Source organism: Aythya ferina, assembly GCF_964211825.1.
Source record: "Aythya ferina genome assembly, chromosome: 2".
NCBI lineage: Eukaryota > Metazoa > Chordata > Aves > Anseriformes > Anatidae > Aythya > Aythya ferina.
The window spans coordinates 6,242,014-6,261,674 of record NC_140297.1 but is presented as its reverse complement, the minus strand read 5'-3'; the positions used below and the strand labels follow the sequence as shown (position 1 = coordinate 6,261,674).

The following is a 19,661-nucleotide window of genomic DNA, read 5'->3' as shown; positions in this document are numbered from 1 at the left end:
GCGGCATCATAGATTTTCTTCTCAGTAGCATGACATAGATAGATTGAGGGCAGTAGTCAGAATAAGGCAACACATGCTGCAGTTAAATTTAAGAAAGGGGAGAAGGCAATAACAGCCTTACCAGGCTGACTCAAACAACAAGCAAAGTTTAGAGCCATTTTCTGACATTGTGCTAATGACATTTGCTGACTGGAGGACCTTGTCAATGCAGACAATGATCCAAATACCTTGAAGAAAGACACGCATGTCCTTGAGGCTTGGGGTAATAGAAACAAGATGGAGTTCCATGGTGTAAGTGCAGGACACTGTGCTTTGGGGACTGATTCAGGATGTCAGCCTGGCATTACTCATCTGGAACCTCCTTTTAGTCTGTCATGGTGTGTTTTTTTTTTTTTTTCTGAACCAAAAAGTGATGTTGCTGTGGCAAAGGCACATACTGTTCTGGGCTATAGCTGTGGGCACCTTGCAGGATAAGCAGTAATAAAGAAGGAAGTTTGAAGACTTTATTTATCTAATGTAAATGGCACAAACCCCTCTGATGTCTGGAACTTTCAATGCAGTAAAACTGCAGGTGAGTTCTGGTAGGATCCCCATGTCAGGTGGATTGCACACTGAATTGTCCTATCACCTTACTGTCCCACAAAGCATTCCTTACTCCTGTAAGAGCCTGAAGTTTGATGTTGCCTATGAAAAGATGGTCTTTTTAAGCAATCATAGGAATGCTACGGAAGCTGAAGACGACAATTTGACGATTTCCAAATTTTAATTACTTAGGAAGCCAAAGTGAGAACCCAAAAGAACCTTGAGAAGATGCAAACTGTTGCTGTGGTTGCTGCTGAGCTTTTAGGAGTTGTTTCCCTGCTAGGACAACCCATATTTAAAATTATACATCTCAAAAAAGTCGAAAAATGAAATGCAGTTTCCTTTCTCAGTCTCACTCTCTTCCGCCTCTTCTCACACCTGCACTGACTTTTATTGCTCACCTTTTCTTCCTGATCCTTTCACCATATGTGTGAGCTATAAGCATGTGTCTCTTGGCTCTCAGAGCTGGCAGAGCATCTCACTTACATCTCAGGAATCAAAGCCATCAGGTGGGCTCTCTCCTCCAGAACCCTCTAGATGACAGTGCCAAAAATGGGTAGCTTTGGGAAATATGGCTGCTGCCAGTAAGATTTTATGATAGAAATGGAAGCTGAAATTTAAATGTAGACATTTCTACGTGTTTCTCGTCACCCGAAATTTCAAACTGCTTCATCTAACACTGTGGGGGTCATTTGTCTTAGCTAAGACGGCTTATGACCCCCAGAGAGACAAGCACTGGTACAGGAGCTGTAAACTGAACTGATCCTCACCCTAAAATATCTCATTGGGATCAAAAGTTTTGTGGTTCTTCTGAAGACCGACCTCCCTTCCTTTTTAGCTTCAGAATATGGCCCTGGATGTTCAGCTGACACAGCAAATGGGAAGGACATGTAAGGATTGTGTAGGTTCACGCAGCCACGCACTTGAGAAGCATGCAATGAATATATTCCCTTTCCATACATTTCTTTTTGCCTCTTTACCCATGCAGTTGCACCAAAATCTGCATGCATGAGGAGGAAGGCAGGTTCTGGCAATATTGCCAAAGGACTGCCAAATTCCAGGTCAGCCCACAACTTTAAAGTGAAGCAGGGTACATTTTCTTCTCCCCAGCAGTAAATCTACATGCACATCCTCTTTGTACATGCTAAAATATTTAAATATGTAAAAATATGGATTATAATTAGGGGAAAGTTAGAATAGATTTGAATGTTTAACGTACCCTTGGTAGTTCTTGTTTAATTTCTGTATGATGCCCTCTACACAAAAAGATACCTCACCGCAGTTGTGCCCTTTCAGTGCAATCATGTAAATTTTGCTTTTGTTCACATTGTTTTTCCTTTGAGAGCTCTCTCTCTATGGTTATCGTGACCATTCTGAAGGAAGGAGGTAAGAACCACTGCAGAGATGGGCTCACAGGATAAAGGCTTCTGATAAAAAGCAGGGAATTTTAACCCTCTGTGCCCTTGATACAAAAGCTTGCACATTGTAATAGCCACAATAATGCATTCAAGAAGCTGGGATTTAATATTGACCTCTAGCTGCAATAGATGCTTCTGCAGTAACCTATGTGTTGATAAAGGGATTTTATTTATTTATTTGTGAGTGCAGAGATCGTACGTATGTCTTTGGAACGGGCACCACTGAAAATGACAGGTCTTTCAGAGTATGTTTTCCCACGGCTCTTCTCCTTTTTGAGACATTTACAGCTGTGCAAATTTATTAGGGTCTTGCAGGAAAACAAACACAAAGATTGTCCTGCAATTATGTGTTCTGCTGTCGAGCTTCTTCCTATTTTTATTTATTATGCCAATACAATTTGAGTCTTTGAACCGGAGCCCTCTCACGTGCACATATTTTCCTCACTAGACATTTGACAAAAGCAAGTGCTGGACATGTGAACTTGCTTCTTGTTGGGACCCTTCCAGGAGTAGTCCCCTAAGCTCTGCAGACAAAGGTTGAACACCACTGATCGGGGCTACGCACCAGGGAACAGCAGTGACCTGCAGCAGCTGCTCATCAAAGCCTGTAAAACACTGGTGACAAAGCTAATGAATACATTTCTCAACCCCTTTCCTTCTACGTCATGCACATGCTAGCAGTGACTACATTGTTTCACTAAAATCCAAAAATTTCATGGCAATGCAACAATGCTAACCTAATATTTATTGAACATTTCACAAAACGATGCAGTGTGCAAACTTAGTACTTCGGTTTGTTTCTCCTATTTAGTTTGTTTCTTCCCATTTTGTTTCACTTGGAATCCTCAATGTTTATGTCATATATGATAACACTTCCATATAATTGGAACTATTTGAAAAAGTTTTCTTAATATTTTCAGATCCATTATTATTTATTATGTTCTATTTCATGAAAATGACTGTTTTTCTATATCAATTTGTTCCTTCATGACTGCAATAGATCTCCCTAAACCTGCAATTCCACATTTACTTTCTATACAGCATAAAATGGACTTCCATCTGTCCCATGCCTACACACCCACATGGACACACTGTGCAGTTAAACAGAAGTCCACATTTCTATATTTTTAATGTACTATAAGCTGTAAATTTCCCAAATCCTCCATGCTCCATGCTACAGTTTAGCTTCCAATTGTGACCACTTATTTACCTTGAGCAAGGTGGGGTGCAGTGACACACCATACACGTGTGTGCAGATGCACACGCTCATGCTTCCAGCCCTCACGGACACTTGCGTGCAAAGTTTCAACAAACTTTTCTCTGCCTTGTAATTAAAAGGGTGAGAATTTTTACAATTGTGACCCTCTGCCAGATGTAGTAGATATGTGTGTATAAAAAAAAGGTCAAACAAAAAAAATCCTGAATTAAACACACTTACATGCTATGATACATATTTATACTAGTCAGTATTGGCAGATTAGCTAATTCTACTGTATATTTCACTTTTCAAGTGTTCTCCTCTTGTAGGTTTAACTAATACAAGCCTGGGAATAGGAAAAGGCTTCAAAGAAAAAACATATATTATCCCTAGAATTAATCCAACTCATGCCCCAAATGGTTTTAGAAAGTCCTGCTTTATGTTCGGTGAGAAGAGGGAAGCAATGGACAGGACCTCACTGGAGCCTTGTCACTCACTGAGCATACAGCTAACCCACAAAAAGCCCTGAAAACGTAGTCAGCTTTGTGGGTTATCATGTGCCACCAACACTGATCCACAGATCATTTCCATAAATGTATTCCTTTTTTTTTTTTTAAAAAAAAAAAAAAAAAAAGAGATACGAAATAGTCCCTAAAATTGTTTGCCAAAAATTTCATACCTTTTTTTTTTTTTTTCTCCCTAGAAGTCTGTTCAGACAGTGGGGCTTGCTGATAGAGTTTTCTGACCCCTTGCCCTCACGCTCCCCAAGGATTGCTCAATGCCTAAGACCTGCTGGTGAGCAGATGCACCAGCACCAAAGAGATTTCCTCAGTGAAGTAGCAGAAATTAACATTTAACAGCCTATTTGTGCCTGCCTCCCTGGCAGAGAGTCCTTCCTCAGGGCTTTCTTTTTTAGGACATCCCTTCTCTAAGGACTCCTGTACTTCAGATCTTTCTTCCCTTTGACCAGGAGATGGGGGATCCCTCCTGACAACTCAATCTGAAACAAGAGCTTTGATCCAGAGCCTGCTGAATGTCACACATCTCCGCTGACACCACAGGAGTGAGGGATCCACATTAACTATATATGTTAAGGGGGGAGGACAGAAGGAAAACCATTCCCATAAAGATTTTTCTTCTCCATTTTACACCAACATTTCAAACCACACACAAGTTTTCAGCCATTACTACTGAGAGCTCTTAGGAACAATAAAATGTGAAAACACCAAAGAACAAGTAAATAACTTTTTTTTTTTTTCCTGTCTGGATACATATGACTCCATATCTTCTCACTTCTTCTGGCACAATGTCTTATCAGACTCTGCCTAGATTTATTTAACAGAAATATCTAGCCCTGGATTCCTGTTACCCAAATCGAACCAAGCCATTCCCCAGTACTGTACACCAAGAAAATGCCCTGTCAGAGTCAGAGGAACTTAAGGTTTGTTCTGTACTATTCCCATGATTCAGCTGAAAGAAAAACAGGCTCCTGTGTGAGAAAGGGTTTAATTGCTCTTGTTAGAAGAATTAATATCAACAAGCACAAATAATGCAAAGGAAGGGAATGCCTCTTGTTGGAGACTGAATTTTGCTCTTGGATATGCAGGTGTAACTTCCTCTAAAGTTAACAACATATCAAAGGCAGGATTAGGCCATAGCACATTTGCATTATGAGCCATGGATCCAGAGCAAGGTTGGGAACAAAGGCCATCTTAATAAGATGCAGCTAACAAACATTTTCATTGCCTACCTGCTCCATTTCTGTAAACGTGCTCTGCTCCTCGTCTTCCTCCTCAATATCAGACTCTCCCACAGCAATAGGAACACAAATGGACAGGTCAGGATTGGTCATGAAATCATCGTTATCTGTAATTCCCAGGTGTTTATCCCCATTTTTATTCATCCCATCCTCAGTGTGGTTCTCTTTGTGATTCTCCATGTCTTTGCCAAACTCAGCAGTTGTGTGACTGTTCACGCAGTTGTTCAGGGCACCTGTATTCTGGGCAGCAAGCTTCATCATTGCCTTCTTTTCAGCTGTGGTCTTGGGATGCCGGAGGACATTGCAACAAAAATCCCACGTCGTGCGTTTCACGTACTGAAGACCCCTGTTGATCCGAGCAAAAGCAAGCTGCAGGTTGTTCATCTCTCCATCCTCATCTGGTGCCGAAAGGTTGTCAGCGCTGAAAGAGCTCAGCAGCAAGGCAAGGAACAGGTTGAGCACCTGAAACAAATAAAGTTAAAAGGAAATTAGTGACTCTTGAATGTGGAGGGCAAATTTTGGTCTTGGAAGTGTGAGGATCCGAGTCTTGTCTCATCTGTGCTGCACAAACATCATCAGCATTTGTGGGATTGCCTCTAATTATGGGTGGTTTCACTGGGAATGGAGGCCTGCAGACTTTTCCAAAAACATTAATTTCAGGTACAGAAGTTTAGTATGGACAAGTACCCACACTGATATTCCCTTTCTCCCTCCAGCATCCCAAAACACACACACACACAAAAAAAAAAAAAAAAAAAGGAAAAGCTGAGAAACAGAATATGGGATTAAATTTTCATTGGAAGCTCTGTAGTGTAAATATTCTTATAAGCTGATATGAATGAATAATGAATTTCCTGTCATTGCTAGTATTTCATCTTGGTGAAAATCACTAATTGCAACAATTACTGACATCCAGAAGTGTACTGCTTACATGTGCAAAAAATATATATACATATATATATAATGTATATAGGAAGATTTTGCTCAGTGTAAATATTGTTACTTACATTTCATAGTACATTATGATATATGTATGCATGGCATTTCACCCTAATAGTATATTTGGAAACTTTTCTAAATATTTGTATGTATTTTCAAGGGTACTCTAGATTTAAATAGCCTCTTGGCCAAAGAAATCGTTCTGTGACAGTGAATAAATACCTAAGAGAACATAGAGTTTCAAAACATTTGCCCTGAAGGAAAAAGGAGCCATCACACCCTGGATTAATGCGGCTAAAACTGAACAGGGCTCACCCCGCAAGCAGGCCTGGTCCCGGAAATGCTGCTACCAATCAGGAGAAAAATATTTGAAGATATTCACAGGTGTATGTAAGATTCAGACTGAACCAGAGACTGCAAGTTGGTTTCCTCTTACTTCTGCAACTTCACAACTATCTACCTGGGCTTGCAGAGAACTTCAAGATTATATACAACTACAGATTTCAGTAATGTATTTGACTTTTTAAGCTACTTTTTTTTTTTTCCCCATCTAGTGTGTTGATTTTTCTTCCCACTAAATTTAATTATATCCAAGAAATAAAACCAATTTCTTCTTTGAAGGCCATTCCCCATGATACATCTTGCAGGTGATTACCAGCTGCTGCATGTGACGTTGTACCTGTTTGTGGTCTAAGAAGGACTGAAGCATGGCTTGCATGCCAGACTGACATGGACAAGAAGCTCACACCAGAGGGAGATGCTTGGGATGATGGGAATGGTGCAGAGGTGACTCAAACCAATATCAGCTAAAACATACCCACCCAAAATAACCTAGGACCAAACTGCCTGCTATCAACTCAGCCGCTGCCTGAACAAGGCTAATGGATGCCAGCAATGCAAGGGAGAGTTCAGTGTTGCAGCACTTCTGCCCTTGTAGCAATAAAAGAGATTTTGTGAAGATATTGTCTCTGTTATCTCTTAATGCTACAAGAAGTACTTGCAAGTCCCCTGGCTTCTGCTTTTCTCATTATATTTTAAATTGATAAAGTCTGCTAGCCTACAATAAACAGTATAAAAAGTATTTATATTTAACAGAGCCTTACCAAACAGCCAGAAGCTTTTGCTGTGTCTTGTCGTCCCCCTTCTCCCCCTACTCACCAGCTCTTTCCTTCAAATATTCAGAACACATGAGCTGGAATTTTGTGAACTACCCTGGTCTTAATCACTCTGGTGACATTTTATTTCAAGTGTCCTGTCAGTCCTGTTTCATAACGTACTCATTGCAATCACCGTGATTATAAACGAAAGCAGTCAGCAGCGCTGCAGATGCCCGTGTCCATTACGAACTACTGAATACAGCAGTGCTTTACTGAGCACAGCCCTGCTCAGAAATAAAGTGAGATTAAAGCTAATTGTTTCTTAGCTGGTCCATCATATTGGAGTGTCACTGAGAGCTTGCATGGGTCTCCTCTTGTCGTTGTGGTTGTCTCGTGAAATCAGTCGTTCATCTCACATCCCATTTGGAGGTACTCAAGCGATGTTCTCCAGTAGGTGGTTCACAACCCGGGCACTGGATATATTGCCAAGCAGGTGGGAGACCATCAACAAATAAGTGTGTTGATGGTCTCAACAAAAGTTTCTGGCAGAATCACTTTAGCCATTTGCAAGCAAATTTGATAGAGGGATGAGGTCTGAGAGATAACCAGATTGATACAAGCATCCTGAAAATAAGCACCTGTGCAGAATGAGACACTGCCCAGGCCATCAGTGTAGGCAGAGGTTGGAATGTGTCTCCTTCCCAGCCTAGGGACACATGGAGGAGCAGGAGGATGGAAAGAGACAGAGAAATGCAGAACAGAAGTCTTCTGGACAGTATAGTTTTAATTCAGTTACTTTAGAGGTGTTTGTTGATGTTTGAGGCTGCGACATCAGCACCATACCTACAGGAGATATGTGTACCCCTATATCTGTAGCTAACATCCAAGCAGGGCATGACAGGGCACCACAGCAGGCACCAGACTGATGGTGTTTAGGGAACTGACACATGCTTCAAGGACAGCAGCTCCCTCCAGCCACAACCACCAAAACTTGCACTCGAATGGGCATCTAAGCCCCGTCTCAATCAGAAGAGTTTCACAGGATAATCAACAAGTCCAGAACAAATACAGGTGACCCCATTAGGGGCTGTGTGCAGCTGCCAGTAGGCAGCCATCTAGTGCCAGCTGACCCCGGCATGCCCAAATCATCCAGAGGTAAGTTAGGCAGAAGGTAACTTGGGCTGATGCTACACACTATTACTGGGAGAACTGCATCTAGTTGAAGGCCAGGATGGACACCCTACAGCATCCCCAGTGGCACTAGACAAAACTGAGCCAAGTCTGAGATCTCCAGACCACAGTGGTAGCTTGCACTCCCTCCCTGTACATAAACACCTCCATGTAGGCATATAAATTTTGCTATTTGAAGCTGAATTTCCTCCTATACTTAGTTCTGCTGTGAGAAAAATTATTTGTTTGAAATGCCTTGTTTTACTTTTTAATATTTATTTCAGATGTCAAACTACAGTTACAGAAGTCTATCCAGATACACTTACAGGTGTGTATAATAGGTGGTAACATACTTACTGTTGTTATTTACCACAGCTTATCAAGGCGATGTTGTTTGCTTCTCAGAAACGCAGCTGACATTTTGTACAAAGAGCTATTTGCACTTCATGCTTTTAGCCAAAAATAAGTCTCAAATATCATTCCCCCTTTCCTTTATGAGCGGGTAACCTCAGAGGTGTATGCTGGGTGTTCAAATAGAGTGAACTGCTGTATAAGCACTTTATGTTTACTTATTCCCCCCATTTCACCGTGCACTGCATTTTCTAGAAAAAAAAAATAAAATATATCCTCAACCCATGACACACCATGTTTCCTGTAAAAGGTTACTAATAATATCCAGTCCTCCTGGTTGCCAACGCGATGCTTTCAGTTTAAGTAAAAGCAAACTAAAGACTAATTCAGTCTTCAAAAGCGATGGCAGATTTGCATGTCCATCCGGATCCCCTTGAAAAGGGATCTGCTTTCCAGTGACAGCGACCATCCCGTCTCTGGAAGCAGGTCACTTTTTCAGTCTTTGAGGTTAGGAATCAAATGACAGATGCACTCAAAGAAACCCCAAATCCTTTAGCATAATGATGTTAAGCACTTACCCTAATGCCAGTACATCATGCTTTCACAGGCTTTCTCACTTTTAATGCCTTCCCAAAGCCACCAACTCTGGTTATGCCATTATAAGGCACCAAGGATCAGATTCATCCAGCCTTATGTCAGGTGCCTCCCTGAGGTGCTTAAGCTGGAGTTTCCTAGGATGTCTGTAGAGGGTAGAGCCAGTCTGGCAGCCCAGGAGATGCTGAAGAGCTGAACCATCTTTGGAGATACTTAATGAAGTCTAGGCTAGCTTGACCACTTAATTAGACTGAAGCTAGGGCATTAATGGGTGCAGACCAAATAACCAATACAACTTGCCAAACCCAGACATCACAGGACATAACCAGACAGCTAAATTTTACATGACACCTTTTGCTCAAACCTCCTTGAAGAATAGCTGTCTTCAAACTCTGATGCTGATGTTACAATACTTTAGGAGCAAAAGCCTGTGACTACCACCTCATTTCCCTTCCATTCCTGTATTTACCTTGATTTGGCAAAAATGGAATGTTATAAATCTTTATGTATTTAGCCTTCCATGTCTCATTCAGTTAAACAACGTGCAGCCCTTGCAATCCTCTGCTGTTCCTGTACATTGATTCAGCAATGTGTTCTCTACCCTGCACTCTTATTAGGATCACTGAAGTGGAGGGCATTTGGCACCTTGCTCAGCACTGCACTGAGTATAGGCTGAAATCTCTTCATTGACTATAAGGGCACTTCCCAGCAGATTTGAAACAATTCTGCAGATTTGAATAATTCTGTTCAGCTAGGATCAAGAACAGTGTTGCACCTGCACCAATTCAGTGGCAGGGTTAAACCATCTCCAAGGCAAGGTTTTCAGTTTTGTCTGATCAGTATTGTCTGATTGCAGAGAATCTGATATGAGCTCACTTCTGTGGCTTCTCCTCTTGCAGGATCTGTCCTGACAGCACACTGCCAACAAAACAAGACAGCTTGATTTCCAAACACCCAGTCTTTCGCACTGAGCAGCAACTAAGGCCAGATGTTCCCATCTGCACCACACTGGATAAAACCTAGCAGGCAGAGTCAGAAGGGACCTTTTGGGGGTGAGAGAGAGTGGTGTTCACAAAATACAGCAGTCTGGGTACTGCTGTCAAGAGCACTTCTTTTGCCCACAGGACCCTTCAAACAACTGAAAATATTCAGGCTGAAGATGTGTATTGTCATCTCCACTGCAAGAGATGGAGGACAGGAAGCACAGCTGAGGGCAGCTATGAGGATCTACATCACCTGAGGGTGTTTTCCCATGAAAGAGGGCTCTCCTAGGAGCCAGTTAAGCATTTTTTTTCTATGACAACAGGGTCCAGAGCAGAAAACATGCTGAATCAATGAATTCTGTCATGAGAAAGAAAAAATAAAAATATATAGATAAAAAAACCACATCACATTTAAAATAAATGGTATCCCTGTGGCAGCACATTGTCACTGCTGTCACTCAGCTGCATGCTAAAGTCAGGGCAGAACAGCACAGTAGTGTACCTGATGGGATCGTGACTACTCATCTGGTACTTATTTTTTTGTTTGTGTGTGGATAAAACAGAACCTGTAAACTTCAACCTATTCAATACCACGTCTCCAGCAGTATCTGTTAACACACACCAGCATGAAGATCCCTGACCAATATAAAAACCTTATTTTCTTCCTCCCTGCTTGTTTTCTGATGGCAGTGGACATCTGCACTGACCTTTGACCATCACAGGTGGGAAAGATGCAGTTTTCTCTTAAGTGAGACCTTCTAGCAAGCCTAATACAATACATACCAATTATTTAATTTTTGTTTGCTGTAGCAAAATCCAAGAAGCTACAAAGAACAGCTGCTCATACAGGGGCTTTCCCTGCACCAAGGCAGTATGAGTTGTAAGCTTCAGCCAGAGACCTGCAGTAACAGGCCATCTAGTCCATCTCTCTGCAGCTGGAGGATTATTTATTTCCTTCGAAGTACATTTTCCAATCTTTTGTACTTTTTCATCCTAGGGCAAAGTTTACTGAGAGAGTACTTCTGCAAAAAGCAATTTACATGAACAGTTATTTTCTATATTCCCCTTTCTATTATTTCAGCTATTTGTGCTGGATAAGAGGCTTATATTCTCCCAGCCCAATTTCTCTTTATCCTGCATTCAATTCATAATCCCAGGCTTGTGATATCTTGGTTTCTTGCTGTCAAAATGATCATGATACCACAAGAACAGCACGAGGTTCTTCTGGCTGGGTGCAGGCAGGAGACAAGGACAAATCTTCTGTTCCTTGCCCAAGATCAGCAAAGAAAACATGTGGAAATGAGAATATAGATTTCCTTCCCTGCAGCCATGCAGCTTCCTTAGTGGACTGTGTTTGGTCCTACAGGACAGGCTAGCAGTTGTAGATGAGATGTTTGTAGGGCACTACAATACCAGTTTGTTGCAACAGGATGTTTTTCTTATCAACTCCATGTTAACCTGTTTGGTGAATAACAGGTTTATCTGTTTAAATGCAAGAAAATGAAAGTTTAATGAAAACAATGCAACAAAATCAGCTTCTTTCTCATGTACGATCACTAAACTACTTCATGATGGTAATGTAAGAAGATGTTCTGCATGGGAGAGAAAAATGGAAGCAGTATGATAGCAGAATTCACCCACAATTCAAAGTGGCTATAACTTTGATCACATCAGGTGAACTATTTCAATTTTCCCTCAGGAAGAAGAGAAGGCCTACATTTTCCCCCAACCTCACAGCTACCCGCGTACCTTTTTCCTGCCTGCACAAAATAATTGTCACAGGCAGCACACTTGAAAAGTGCAGTCCTGGGGTACACCTGGTGGTCACACATATCTGTCAAAGGCACCTGGGGTTCCCCTTATAGGCAGACTACTCCCAGCCCAAATAATTAGATAAGCCTGGGCCCAAGGTGTCTCATCCTAAAACTGATAGCTGCACAGGTGAGATGAAACAGGAGTAAAAGTGCTTTTGTTCTCCAGCTACCAGTAAGAATAGGAAGGGTGGCTGATACAAGTGTAGCCTTCTGCGTGGTTGACTTCAGAAACCAGGTGAGATGAATGGCTTCCCCCAGCCCATCAACATTTTTGTGCTATTTACCGTAAAGCTAAGAGTTTTGCTGAGTGTCTGCCATTTCAGCTATTGACAAGGCATTTCCCTGCAGTTTCAGTGGGCTCTCATGTGTCCGATTGCCTTTGCATGGTACAAGGCAGGGCAGTGGTGCTAGGTGTCAGCTGGGCTCACCCATGTCCAATGGTGCTTGAACGGCCACTTGATTCCTCTCAGGGTTTGGAGGGGTATCTATAATGGGCCAGACTCCTCGGTGCTGTTCTCAACATTTTACACAGGGAATAAATCTGCTTGAGTAATGGAAGGGTAGATTAGGCCCATTAATTACACTCCACAGCACCTTTGTGTCACAGAGGGGTTTTCTGAGGTCACTTTAAGCTGCCATTCATCTCTGCCTGATTTCAGCAGAGATATAAAGCCGGGCAAGTACAAGGATCTGCCAGACCTGCCATGGGTACACCCTTCTGAGAGCAGGCAGCAGGCAAAGGCCACCACATAAAATTGCTCCTGCTGCCAGCCTGAGATGCTGACCCTCATGGTGGAAATGTTTTTTTTGGAGGGGGGAGAATGAGCAGGGAGGTGAGGCTGGTGCTTCCCCAGCTCCCATCCCACAGGGACAAGCCCCTAATCTCTGCCTCTCCTCATCTCCAGACTCTGCAATAACTTGTCTCCATCCTCTTCATGCTGGCACACAGATTTGGAGCAACCCATGGCACTGCCTGCCCAACCTGGAGGATCTCTGGTGTTGTTACATATTTTTGATCTGTTTTCCACCTGAGTGGGTATAAACCTGCATGGAAACTGCACCACTACAAGTTCTGGTCAAGATTACTGAAATAAATTTAATTTTTTTATTTGCTGATGGATTTCCAGGGTTTTTTGAAGGTAAGCCCCTTAGAAAATCCAAAAGACAAGCCTGCGGAAACCAAGTGCTTTCTGATCTGAAAATCTTAGTCTCCAAGTCTGAATTTGGAGAGGAGGGTGGGATGGTGAGCAGAGACAGATAACTTCTTCCCACTGCTCAAGTCAAGTCACAGCATAAAACTAAACATGTTCCCACAGGTTTTTCATTAGATATCACAACAACGTTAATTTGCCAGCATAGCAAGAACTCCACCAGGGCTGCTGAGGACTTCTCAAACCAGCCTAGACAAACAGAAGTGCTATCAGACAAGCCCAGTTGCAAACCTCTCCCAGAAAGACAACCGTGTCCAAGATGTCAAAGGCTCGACAGACCCCAATGGCCTTATGGAAGTTACAGAAAGTTTCTTGATTACAAACCAAGAGACTACAATTACTTTGTGCTAAATGAAGATAATTGTTTGCCTGCCATGGTGATGAGGATGTGAAGACAACTGGAAAGGAAGACTGACTGCACAGGCTTGGGCTGACTGTACATTTGTAAGAGCTTTTGCTATTGCTGCTCCCAGCAAGGAGTGATTATGGGCGAGGAACACCCATATTATCCTTGGAATATTTTCCCTGCTCATATGCAAATTCCACCTCACCGGCTGTTGTGCCAGCTACCACACAATGTCTAAGCATATGAAAGAAGCTCATTGTAGAGAGGCAGAGACTACACAGTCCCAACCCTGCAAAGCTGGGCACTTGCAGAGGACATTGCATGGTCACGGCAGAGTGGGATCCAGCCCGTGCAGCCCTGACCACAGCAGCAGCTCTGGATGCTCAAACAGAGAAGTGCAGGGGCACACGCTATCAGCACTCCAGATCTTTGCCCCATCTCTCCTTCCTGGTGCCTTCCCTTTAAAACAGAAATCCTACACCCGGGGACACCCAGCCTTGACCAAAGACTGCATTAAGTTTTCCATTCAGTTTTCTACAGGTCCTTATGTCCCTTGGGCAGTCAGGACTGGAGATCAACAGAAAGAGGTGATTCCCATTGACACATGGCATAAAACATCTGGGAAAAGGTAAGCTGCAGAGAACCAAAAGGAGAAAACGAAAAAACGGCAGCAGAATAACAGAGAGAGGAACCCAGTGATAATGGCTATGGTAACAAATGACTTCCCTGAAGCCAATATATTGCAGCAAAGAAAAATCAATATGAGTGTAGGCCCAGACACTAGAAAATTAAATCAGAGACCCAAGAAATAATTAATATTAGCATTTTAAATTATTAACAGGGAGGGGAACACTTTCAAAAATTACTTTCTAGGCTGTTTCCCAGGCTTGATGTTATAATTGTGAAATCACACTTTCCCATTAAATGAAGTGTGAAAAGAATTCACAACTAGTGAATTTGTGGGTCTAAAGAGGTTCAGATTTTGCATTTTGCGTATGTAGATTCCTGAAAGGGAAAAACTGAGCAAAAAAGGCAGAAGGATCTGTCTCAGGAAAGCTACAAAACAGATTTCTACTAATATTTTGCACAGTCTGGAATCTCCTGCCTTCAAAACACGCAGTTAGGCTTGGAAATTTGACATACCTGGGCTGGAGAAGACAGATGGCCCAAATGTGGGACAAAATCACATCTTGCATTAAAGATACAGGACCAGAGAGTTTGGTGGTCCTGGTTACATCCCAAAAATGAGAGCCACCCTATATTTGCCAACAGAAGGGACGGCAGAGAGGTGCTGATGGGCATGCCTTGCTGCTGTCCTAAAACGTGACCCAGTTCCTTTGCCATCTTCTTACAGTGGTGGCCCCACTAGATGGCTACTTCTAGGAAGGGCAGGGAATGTATGTCCTTTCTTCCCGTGGTGGATCTCTGCAGGATAAAGCTGGCTTTAAGCTGTGCTTTGCAGAAAAGCATTCCCTGAAAATGCAAGAAAAGCACTTTGTGGAGGACTGGCTATCAGCAGCCTTCAAATCTAGTCTGTATTCTAACACATGATTAAAGCAAACTGCTCTTTCCAGACATGATGACCTCATCTTCGACAGCCTTCTTATGTCAGGAAATACAAAAGGTGCTTTGCTGATGCGGAAATTTGAAAGCGATTTTATTTATTAATTGTATTTTGTGTGCCTGGATGAAATCCCAGCAACTGGGGCCACTCAAAATCTTTTTTTTTTTTCTTTTTTTTTTTTTTTCTTTTTTTTTTCTCAAGATGGATGTAAAATCAGGGAAGCAAAGGAGAAAGTCAGTGGTGTGAGCTATCCATAAGAGCATTTTTATGAGTTTGTGCTCACTGCCAGTCTGCTGGAGAGAAGAAAGGAACGGAGAGCCAGACAGCTAGTCGGTTGGGTGAGCTAAAAATTACAGCTGCGGTAGTAAATAAAGGCAAGCCAAGGCCTGTTCCCCTGCCCTGAGGGTAGGCAGCTGACCTCCCGGCCCCACTCTGCCCCCAGGCAGAACTGCTCCCTGGCTGCTGCCCACCCTGGGCTGTCCCCTGAATGCCCAGGCACCCGCTGGGACAGGGTGGCCAAGGAATGTGCCAACCAAGACGGAGGAGGAACACTCGTAACGTTGGAGTTCATGCCCTGGCCAATTTATAGATGTAGCCACCTGCCTGTGTTTTCAAAGGCAAGGCATTTTGCACTGGCTGAAGCTCCCAGAAATGGGATGGCATCACAGCTAAATGTGGGACAGGAGGTTACAGGAGAGGAGAAGGGACATGGATGTCCTTCTGGAAGAAACAACCGTATGAAGAAGTTGGTAGCACAAGGAGCACGATGATGACTTTAGTTGATCAGATACAACAAACGATCATAGCTCCATACCTAAAGACAAATATAAATGCATTTTTCACCTCCACAAAAATTCAGCATGGAAAATACCAACATTTTTAACAATATCCTTCAGTCCAGACCCTAAAATCAATTAGCATATACTCATTTCCTGAGAAAATACGACAGTGATCCACTTGCCTTACAAGTGCTAGGTGGAGAAACGCAGATAGGAACATGTTATGCACATGGAAAAGATCAATTCCAGTGTCTTTTAAATACCACACACTTCCTACGAAGGTTAAGCCTGTCATGACTACCTGATCGTTTCACATATCACTTTTAACAAGCTATTTCTAGAGGCAACTGTTAGAATGAACCACTCACTGGTGCAGTTTTGGTGGAGAGAAATAATTAATATTTTTAACTGACTGTTTTAAATACAAGCATAAGATGTTATGAGTAATTAATAATGTGCTAAATTTGTACCACCTGGCCTATTTTAACATTAAAACCTTGTCCTTGCCCCAGTGCATGCAAGGTTGTCGTTACCCTTTCAATGACATCCAGACAACTTGCACAGTGACACTAATACAAAGAGACACATTGAGTTGTACCTACATTTGCACACTCTTGTCCAACTAAATTTCACTCAGTGTCTTCTAGATTTTTAATAACTACTCTGCTATTAGCAAGAACTTAACCACTGACAAAAATCCTACTTACACAATTAACCAAGCACAGAGATAATACAAAAATAAGCAGTGTTTTACCATACTGATGCCTACTATACTAACAAGGTGACAATTCTTATTTTTGTTTTTTATTATTTGGAAACTCAGCTCCACTTCAATCTCTGGACTAACCCAAATCTCAACAGACAATTCACTCATATCAGCCTCACAAATTATATACATATATAGTGGATCCTATTAAAAATATTGTTTTCTCAGTGTTTCATATAAGGGAGTCAATATATTTGATTTAAAAATACAAATAGTACAAAGAGCATAAAGATGTTTTCCAAGGGGTGGGTTTATTGAACTAACATATTAACAGTTTTCTTCCTCCGCATTTCTAATGTCTCCCATCCATGAAGGTGAATGGGAGATAGTTTCATATTCCCTTATGTACATACCTACAAAAGAGGATAGCATTAAGGGACTTTATTCCTCTGTGATACGTCCTAGACCATTTATAGATCAAGAAGAGATACCTCAAAATTCTGTTGATAAAAATCTGTACCAAAGGCCAATCAATACCTGTCACAGGAAACCAATGAATCTGGTTTGGATTGCTGCTCTGGGAAATTTCTTATTTTGTAGATAAAAAAAAGAGCCCTAGTCCAGTTTTTTGTTTTCAGCCTCCTTTGAGTTTAATCAGAAGTAAAATCTGACTCTTCTTCTGTACAAACACTTTTGTTAGGATTTTAGCCACTTATACTTTAAAATATATACCTTCCTGTGAATGGATGTTTCGAGGAAAAAGTTAGCAGATTTTATATATATATACTCAACTTGGACATTAAATAGTACCTTGAAAATAGGAACTGACCACACTTGTCCCCTAGTACAAGATGCTTGCTCAGATTTAGTCACCAAGTGCCAAGATTTAACTCTTCAGAAAAAAAAACAACTGAGCCTGTGGCAGGATGCACTAACTCATAAATCTGCAGTGACATTAGGAAAGAGATTACTTTTTAGGAGAACATTTGGAAAGTAGTTTCTCCTCCCATCCGTTCCCAGGTGTATTTGCCTTATCTCTCTTGGGAAAGCAGTCTTACGCTTCCCAGCCTGGAATGGTCTCTACTTATTCTGTCATACAATTATATTTTTGAAACCCAGCAGTTTTTGATGGTTTATCAAAAATATCCTGAGCTTAATTTCCCCAGACTTTTCAGCACCATCCTTTAGTGTTCAACATGAGTGTGGGATACATCTGCCTGCCAACATAAACAATAATTGTTTATGTGGGCACTGAATTTTCAAAGTCTGGAGTCTTAGGCAAAAGGCTTTTCTTTTGCAAGGTTTCCATCTCTGCTAAGAGTCATCAGACACAACTGGACTGATTGATGGCTGGTGTCAGGATTTATCTTTTTGATTCATCACATGATGCCATCTGTTTCTGGTGGGCCTTTCATTCCTCTTACGGGTGTTTAATACTTGAGTAGATGTGGCCAGATATTTGCTCAGAAGCATCAACTACCTCAGCGCTCTGCTTCCTGGACAGTGTTCAAGCAAGGATGGATAATGGGACATAAAACCAGGAAAAATTGTTCTGGGACACAAGGACTGTGGTGGTAGCTGGCAGGAAAAATACGAAGGGAGAAGCTGGGGAAAGTGTTGTGGTTTGGCTACGTTCCTCTGAGGTTTGGATTCTCTGGTATCACTAAATGTACCTGCTGCCAGCCATAAGGATACATCAGTGGAAGCAAAAAGGATGGTAATATGCTGACACTTGTTTCAACTCTGTTTCACTTGTGTCCTGAAATGTGCTTATTCATGTGTTCTGGGCTGCTCCTCTGCAAAGCTGCATGTTTCTCGAGGAGGAAAAATTGCCTCACTTAAATAGGTGTCGAAGTTGATGAGACAGACTTAAATGACACTTTTACTCCTTGTTCCTGTTTCCTTGGGCTCCCTGGCTCCTTTTGGACCCTCTCTAGTTCTCCATCCCCTATGTCCTGTATTCCCCCAGCTCTATCAAGCCTCCTGCAGCTTTCTGTTAAGTTCCCCTCTGCTGTGGTGTCCTGCACGCACCCCACTCGCTGCTTTGCAGATTTTGCCTGTCCTGATGCTGACTGTTCCTGACATGCCTATTCTCGCTTGTTTATCTAGTGGCCTTCTCAGCTGATGTCACCAAAACATAAATGCACATTTCCAGAATGTTGTGAGCTGCTGAAAGAGCAGATAAGGTAGCAACAGCATCCAGGACACAAACACAGGGGATTGTAGGGGCCAGCAGAGCTCCTTCAAGACTTGAGAAAAGCTGAACTTCTTGTTGGATGCACATCTCCTTGCAAAGCACTGTTCTTCCCTTCGTACTTTGGTTTTGTAGGAAGAGGAATCGATGGGCTAAATGTTGCCTAAATGAGAGCACCTGCTTGGTGGTTAAAGCTTACAAAGCTTCAGAGTGCTATGAAGAGCACCTAAGATTCAGAGACCCCTATGATGGTCTCTGAGAAAAAAAAAAAAAAAGAGACTAAAATGTTGTAACTTGGACTTGTAACATGTCTTCCCCAAACTTGTTTTAATTTCCAGCAAGCAGCTGTAACCTAGTATTTGCAATTAGAAGGCACACAATATTTTAACATTCCAGTTCATTTATATTAATCATCAGCTGTACAACTGCAATATAAAAACTACATTTCCCTCTAAGGAGATTAACCTTTATTCACAGAGCAGAAGTCTTCAGTGGTCCCGATGAATAAGAGCATGTTTGTCATTAAATACAAAAATAATTACTTGATTCAGGACAGCAAGAGTGTTTGCAACTTTTGAGTTTTACATTTCTCTAGGGATAGACAATAAAAATCATTGAAAATGGGGCTTCAGTAATTTTAGATTTGTGTATAATTTGAAAAGAAGTTAAGTAGACAGCTGGAAATGCGCTATCATAAGTCATCAGTGTTCCGTTTTCATTCATTTATTGGCACAGAAAATATTAATGAATGAGGTCTTATTCCTTTGGGGCAAAGCAATCTTTAATCACCCTATAAAAAGCTTCATGGTCTTGTAACACCCTTGGGTAATGCTTCATGTCTCCTAAAAAGGCCAGAGTCTTGATGTAGATTCCCTAGGTGATGGTCCCTTCATTTCAGGCAGAAATACAAGTCTCATCTGAAGGTCTTCTTTTACCATCCTAATACACTTCTTCTG

At 41.9% G+C, this 19,661-nt stretch overlaps 1 protein-coding gene and 1 long non-coding RNA gene across 7 annotated transcripts in view; one reads left to right on the top strand and one right to left on the bottom strand.

The window, feature by feature from the left end:
- Window positions 1–19,661, bottom strand: part of LOC311432690 (sodium channel protein type 5 subunit alpha-like) — a 206,930-nt gene that overhangs the window by 64,887 nt on the left and 122,382 nt on the right. For all 5 annotated transcript variants that reach the window (XM_084511137.1, XM_084511136.1, XM_084511135.1 and 2 more), the window contains exon 17: window positions 4,949–5,419. In XM_084511137.1, coding sequence (XP_084367263.1) covers window positions 4,949–5,419 — 471 coding nt within the window. The remainder of the gene's footprint in view (window positions 1–4,948; window positions 5,420–19,661) is intronic.
- LOC311432692 lies at window positions 12,073–15,031 on the top strand. 2 transcript variants are annotated; one of them, XR_014690245.1, is made up of 3 exons: window positions 12,073–12,140; window positions 12,811–13,044; window positions 13,222–15,031. It is a non-coding gene; the product is annotated as an uncharacterized lncRNA (long non-coding RNA). The 2 variants fall into 2 exon arrangements; XR_014690246.1 differs by having other exon boundaries at window positions 12,090–12,140; window positions 12,855–13,044.